The following is a 6,082-nucleotide window of genomic DNA, read 5'->3' as shown; positions in this document are numbered from 1 at the left end:
CCCCCCCCATGTATTCTTGCATTTGTTTTACTCGAATTACGAGATGCATTTCGAAACAAAGATCTATTTGCTGAAAACTCACCTCCTTGGTTTATGTGCTCTTACTGACATGGTGGTAGAACAGCACTTTATTTCCCAGAATACTTTCTTTAAAGTCTTTATAATGGCTGGCCAAAGATTTTGAGCATTTTGTTTGGAGCTGATATGTGATGAGGATGAGTTTCTCTGAATTGCATAATTTCGTTTCAATTCCTGTAGTTCAAAACCAATTCAACATCCTGTGAGATGGAGTCCAATTCAAATTGAAATTCATCTATTTTAATTGAATTCTGAAATTTAGAATTTTGCCCCGCCCTGCCATGTAGACAGAGATGCAACAACAGTGCAAGTCTCCACCGTGTTTTTGTTTCCATTTCTACAGGTTTCACTATGCCGCTCGAATCTGGGACGGTGTCAAAAAATCCTCCGCCCTCTCTGAATACAGCCGCTTGCTGGGCTAGAAGTGGCGTCCTCATGCTTTTCCAGAGCACCATGCCACTGAAGGACTCAGAAACGGGAGACATGGCTTTGAAAAGTTTGCAGCCTTGGAGGGGGGAAAAAAAAAACGATGGGCTGCCACTGGCTAAGGATGACATCACCCTTTGGAGCTGCTTGTCAGGTTACCTGTACTGTACCTTGTTTCCCAGGGAAATCTGCGCAGTTCAGCTGTGGGAGCTGCGCCCTGCACCGCAGGGGTGGGAAAGACTGAAAAGCAGTTGTGCGGACATGTCTACACATGATAAAACGTCCGTTATTGACCTGTGAGACAGTTTGACTGTGCTGTTGTGGTTGAACAGCCAGTGCAAGGCTTCTCTCATAAAAGCCGTTCGTAAATGTGATTTGTGAATGAAATTTCACTTAGCTCCATTGAGCTCAAATGTATTAATGTGGAAAAAAAACAACTGCAGCTGTAACAAAGTGCTGTACATAAGATTGAAGATTAAACCGAAGAAATTTGAAAGCAGTAAGAATTTTCTTTTGTCATTCAAATACAGTATTTAAATGTGCCGTTGACATTGGCATGCAGGATGCGCAGAGTTTTGTTGCTTTTGATTGCACAGTTTACATGTTGTGCGAAGTTGTGGTTGAGAGAGAGGAAGAAGTCCGATGTCTCCACTGACCAGTGTGACAGTGCTGGGATGATGAAATTATGATTTGAACTTAAACGCCATTGTGAAAACATAACGGCATTGAAGAAAATATTGTGGCTTTGAAACTGCCTACCTTTTTATTAAAATAGGTTTTTGGACTATACTTACTGAGCGTAATGCACTCACATGTCTGTAGAAAGTGGAGTCGCAGATGCATTTTTCAAACACAACTACTGTGAAAAAAGACGCTACAATGCAAAGTGTCTGGTCACTGAAAACCACATCTTTGTTTTGAGCTACTGCAGGGGTGAAAGTTGGCATGGCTTGTAGATCAAACTTTACCCGGTAGAGCAACAACACTCGCATTGTGCCATTGTGTGAGAAAATGCAAATTGAATTTGGGATTGTGGACATGTTGAGTGACTAGATCTAGTATTTCCACCAGGTGAGTTAAAAAAAAAATCCTGAATAAAAAACAAATGATTGCGTGGCAATGCATGTGGATTACAATTTTTTTTCAAGTGAAGAGGAGGATGGATGGGAGTGGTCTCAGGATAAAACACTCCTTCTGGAAGGAGCTGATCACATATGGGATAACAAACCCAATGAAAAGTCACTTGTTGGCCATCACGCACAATGCATCACCGACTGCTCCTCCTTGGGATTTTACTCCTTCCAAAAGGCAAGTTTGTGTGTATGTCTGTCTGTGTTTAATGGAATAGATTACTGGAATCAATGTAAAATTGTGGGATTTCGTTTGTTTCACAGCCTATACGCTGAAGTGTTATGAGTGCGCAGCAGGAAGCTCAGCCACCTGCATCGACACAACAAAAGAATGCCCCCCAATGGCGACTCATTGTAGCGCACTCAGAATCATCATGCATTCAGGTACTGAATGTTAGGATCACCGAGCATGTGAGTTATGCCATGGTGGGCCAGCAAGACCTTCTCGGCTGACCCAAACACCATCAGAAGCCCTGATCTATATTTACAACCTAAATTCTAATATTTTCTCTCATGAAATGTAAATAATTTATTCCCAACTGACCATTCAGTTCGTAATGTCTCTCTTGGCTGCACTGCTTCCATTATGTGTGTGTTGATGTCTTGCTCACTTTGGTTGGGGGCGAAACGCCTGTGCACTTTTTTTTGTAGGCGAGTCAGTGATTGCAGACATCAATGGGAAAAGCTGCAGCTTCTCTGAACAATGTGCACAAGCCTCAGTCAATTTTGGAATGACCAGGACCGTACTCGCCAACGAGTGTTGCACTACCGACTTGTGCAACAGCCTTCCTGCACCAGGTAATACATTTATGTTACTGGAGCTTTTTTGCCTTTGTAAAATGTAACATAAGTCAGATGCCACATGCTGTTTTAGTGAAAAAAGGAAATGAAAATTGAGTGGAGAGCTATTTTTCACAATTTTGAAACAAATGTCGGGTCTGAGAACTCGGGGGAGAGTCCAAGGTGTCCTCAGTTTGGTGAGCAAATGTGATAAGATGGTGTTGTGGTTCTTTACATATCTAAGTTTTTTGGTTGTGAATGCTTTGAAACAGGGATGGCGCTACACCGAGGCTGCTAGGTTCGCTCTCGTTAATCCCCACCAGCATTTTATTTGAATATGTATACATATATATATATATATACATATATATATAAAATACATTTATAAATTGTTATCTCACCCCCCTATTTAGCACCAGCAGAGAAGAAAAATCCTGGAGCCGTCCCTGCTTTTAAATGTTGTACTTTTAATTGTGTGAAGCCCATTGAGTTACCTCTGGATGAAAGGTGCAATATAAATAAAGCTGTCACGCCATGACTCGTTAGAGAACAGCAAATTGTGTTGAAAGTACGGAAATGCTGAAGAGTTGGATACGTTCATTCAAAAGTTTAGGGTCAAGGTTCATTTCAAAATCCCACCTTTCTGTGATTAGCATCTGTCTCCTTCAAACGTCCATCCTGTGACTCCATCTGGAACGGAACTTTTCCCCACGTTGGGCTGAGTTGCTGGACAGTGTCATCCCCCTGAAAAAGCAGGGTGGACTGGAGCCTATTCCTTCACTGGCTCCTTCTACATTTTAGAATTCTTTTTATATTTGTTTTAAAGTCTTTAAGTGGCCTCGCACCACCTTACCTCTCTGAGCTTATCTGTCCCTGCACATCAGGGGCGTAGGCTCAGAGAGGATCCAGCCTTTTCCGTTGCTGGCCCCTCTCATCTTAAAACTCATTTTTATTCTTTGGCATTTGACTCAGCATGAGACTTGATTTTTAGTTTTACCGTTTTTGTTCTTTCTATTGTTTATTGTTGTATAAATTATTTTTGCTCCAGGTACATCACTTTGTATACAGCGGTGGGTGTTTTAACCCTTTGAGGGACAGCTGTTACGACAGTGGGCAGCTTATCATGTTATCAGTTTACAGGATGCATGAAAGGGTTAGAGTGCTCTACAAATACAATTGAGTTGGATTGAAGAGACATCTGGCAAAAGGACTGGTTGCCAGCCAATCACAGATCATATATATATATATACAAACAACCATTCACACTCACATTGACTCGGTCGCAGAGTGGGAATTCAATCCAAGTTACCTGCATTGAAGTCAGGTGAGTAAACCACTATCCCGTCAGTGCCGCACAGTACAACTCGCTGATTTTATCTTACAGACTACAGCAAGACCAGGCCCAGCGGTAGAAAATGCTTCACTTGCAATGGGCTACAGTGCACCAGTACCGTGGAATGTCAAGGCAATGAGTACCATTGCATCTCCACAACAGGTAACCGTCCTGCAAAGCTGCCCTTCTCTCTGCAAGCGGTTACACATGGATGCCCACAAGTATGACTTTGTTTCTCAGTGGAGATCAAGGGCCAAAAGACAACAATGAAGGGCTGTGCCTCCAAGCAAATGTGCACCAATACGGAACAACTGGAAGGGCTTGCTGGAACCCGAATCAGCTGCTGTGAGGGCGACTATTGCAACGGCGGCAGTAGACCAAGAGCCGGCCTCCTTCTCTTGGGAGCGCCACTGCTGTATCTCATTGTTTGGCCTTAACACGCAGGCCTATTCTGAGAACAGCCTGTCCTGTTTAAAACTGCTGAACGGTCTTTGCTTCCATGCTGCAGCTCAGTTTCAAGGTGTTTCAGATCCCCAGTCAGTTGTTTGCCATGAGGTCATTGAACTTCCAGTGGATAGTATGAGAAACTGTGAAAAACGAGAACACTGAATGTAACACACCTTCTCCCCATTCACACCTGGACTGGGATTTAGACATTTTCACATTGGGGTGTGCTCACTTTTGTTGGCAGCATTTTTTGGCCCGGGGTTGGGTGGTATCATTTCTTCAGCTCAGCTTTGTAACAATAAAATATTGACAAAAATGTGACTGCTTTACTCACTATCATGAGATACTTTTTGTGCAACAACAGCAGAACAGAGATAATAGAGAATTCAAGCGACAAAGTGTGAAAATATCTTTCCTGACTGACTTTTGCTCTTGACAACTGTATTACAAAGTATTAGTAAGACCACACTAATGAGAAAAGGTCAAAGGTAAAATATGGTAAAAATAAAAACCTTGTCCACAGGATGCCTTTGCTGGGGGCATTAGCAGTGTGACAAAAAAAAAAAAAAAAGCGAGGGGAAATAGTTTTCTATTCTGCAATGCATGCCAAGTCAATCATTGGCATTTATATGATGAGTTTTTTTGGACTAGTTTTGCTCGCAAATGATCAACAACAAATAATAGTTCATTTTGAAGATGACAAGTGCTTGATTTGGAGCAAAAGCAAAGTAGTTTGACATTCTCAGACGACAATGTATATTTGCTACATTTCCTTTGTGTCTGTGTCATGTGAAACTCAAGACGTGCCACTTACTTCAAGCTTACCACCTTGCAAAAGCATTGGCGATACAAATGTCAAAGAGATGAAGCGCCATGTAACAATCTTGTTTTTGAATCGCTCCATTTATCTCATTTTTAACAGATTTGCTGTCCAAACTAACCAAAAGTACTCAAACACTGATTACTTCTGCAAAAAAAAAAAAAAATCTGAAAATAATTGGCTGACATTGTTTTCGTGTTTGTGGTTTTTTTTTTACACTGTTACACATATCCATCCATTTTTCGATCCGCTTATCCTCACAAGGGTCGCGGGGGGTGCCGGAGCCTATCCCAGCTGTCTTCGGGCAGTTGGCGGGGGACACCCTGAACCGATGGCCAGCCAATCGCAGGGCACACACAGATAAACAACCATCTGAGATTAAGCTCACACCTTGGGACAATTTAGAGTGTTCAATCACAATCTGTAATGGGGGAGGAAACTGGAGTACCCGGAGAAGACCCACGCAGGCCGGGGAGAACATGCAAACTCCACACAGGGAGGCCAGAGGTGGAATTGAATCCACGACCTCTGCACTGTGAGGTCGACGCGCTAACTACTGGACCACCAGTGCTTTGGAATTGAGATGAATTGCAGCATTTTAAACCATTTGCAGCCCAAACAACTGCTTTGGGACTTATGAAATGAGCAGTGATGGTGAAATCCAAACTTTCAGATTCGTCAAATAGCACACATCACATCACATCAGTTCTTGTTCCTCTTTTTGTTTTATTTTGTAACGATTCATTCTTATTTTCTGTTTATTTGAACATATGGTTGTATCTCCTTCACTTTCTAAGTCATTGTTTTCCTGAACATATGCAGTTAAAGCAGAACAAAATTGAAATATTGCATTTTATTTCACTTGACCAATGACTGCAATGCGAATTGATGTTTGTGAGCTGTTGAATTCAGCAGTTCCTGTACACGTTGAGATATGCTGTGTTCTCGTAATCATCAGCATCGGAAATGTCCTGTGAGCGGGTTAAGAGAAGTTACTGAAGACAGTCATTAAAGGGGAAGTCAAATCTTTTCTATGTGGCCCCGGTGTGTGTGTGTGTGTGTGTGTGT

At 42.2% G+C, this 6,082-nt stretch overlaps 3 protein-coding genes across 15 annotated transcripts in view; 2 read left to right on the top strand and 1 right to left on the bottom strand.

Moving 5' to 3' along the window:
* The window catches only part of smg9 (SMG9 nonsense mediated mRNA decay factor), a 6,774-nt gene extending 5,846 nt beyond the window's left edge, over nucleotides 1–928 (top strand). The window contains exon 13 of the mRNA XM_019886250.1: nucleotides 422–928. Coding sequence (XP_019741809.1) covers nucleotides 422–500 — 79 coding nt within the window. The 3' untranslated portion in view covers nucleotides 501–928. The remainder of the gene's footprint in view (nucleotides 1–421) is intronic.
* A 113-nt stretch (nucleotides 929–1,041) lies between these two features.
* On the top strand, nucleotides 1,042–4,344 carry LOC109525629 (urokinase plasminogen activator surface receptor). Its single transcript, XM_019886296.1, has 5 exons — nucleotides 1,042–1,812; nucleotides 1,899–2,018; nucleotides 2,286–2,432; nucleotides 3,799–3,909; nucleotides 3,988–4,344. Exons 1-5 carry the CDS (start codon nucleotides 1,767–1,769, stop codon nucleotides 4,182–4,184), a joined length of 621 nt encoding a protein of 206 aa, XP_019741855.1. The 5' UTR covers nucleotides 1,042–1,766; the 3' UTR covers nucleotides 4,185–4,344.
* Nucleotides 4,345–5,765: 1,421 nt separating this feature from the next.
* The window catches only part of LOC109525624 (myelin-associated glycoprotein-like), an 8,609-nt gene continuing 8,292 nt past the window's right edge, over nucleotides 5,766–6,082 (bottom strand). For all 13 annotated transcript variants that reach the window (XM_019886253.1, XM_019886257.1, XM_019886259.1 and 10 more), the window contains one exon: nucleotides 5,766–5,985. In XM_019886253.1, the coding sequence (XP_019741812.1) occupies nucleotides 5,923–5,985 (63 nt within the window). In that variant the 3' untranslated portion in view covers nucleotides 5,766–5,922. The remainder of the gene's footprint in view (nucleotides 5,986–6,082) is intronic.

Source organism: Hippocampus comes, unplaced genomic scaffold (genome assembly GCF_001891065.2).
Source record: "Hippocampus comes isolate QL1 unplaced genomic scaffold, H_comes_QL1_v1.1 scaffold335, whole genome shotgun sequence".
NCBI classification, from domain to species: domain Eukaryota; kingdom Metazoa; phylum Chordata; class Actinopteri; order Syngnathiformes; family Syngnathidae; genus Hippocampus; species Hippocampus comes.
This window is presented reverse-complemented; position numbering and strand designations above follow the sequence as displayed.

Bases quoted from the DNA above. Each gene is read 5' to 3' on its own strand.
- LOC109525629 (XM_019886296.1), top strand. From the start codon at position 1,767: ATGCATCACCGACTGCTCCTCCTTGGGATTTTACTCCTTCCAAAAG. The intron at 1,813-1,898 runs GCAAGTTTGTGT...TTTGTTTCACAG, and splicing joins GATTTTACTCCTTCCAAAAG to CCTATACGCTGAAGTGTTAT. The intron at 2,433-3,798 runs GTAATACATTTA...TTTATCTTACAG, and splicing joins CAACAGCCTTCCTGCACCAG to ACTACAGCAAGACCAGGCCC.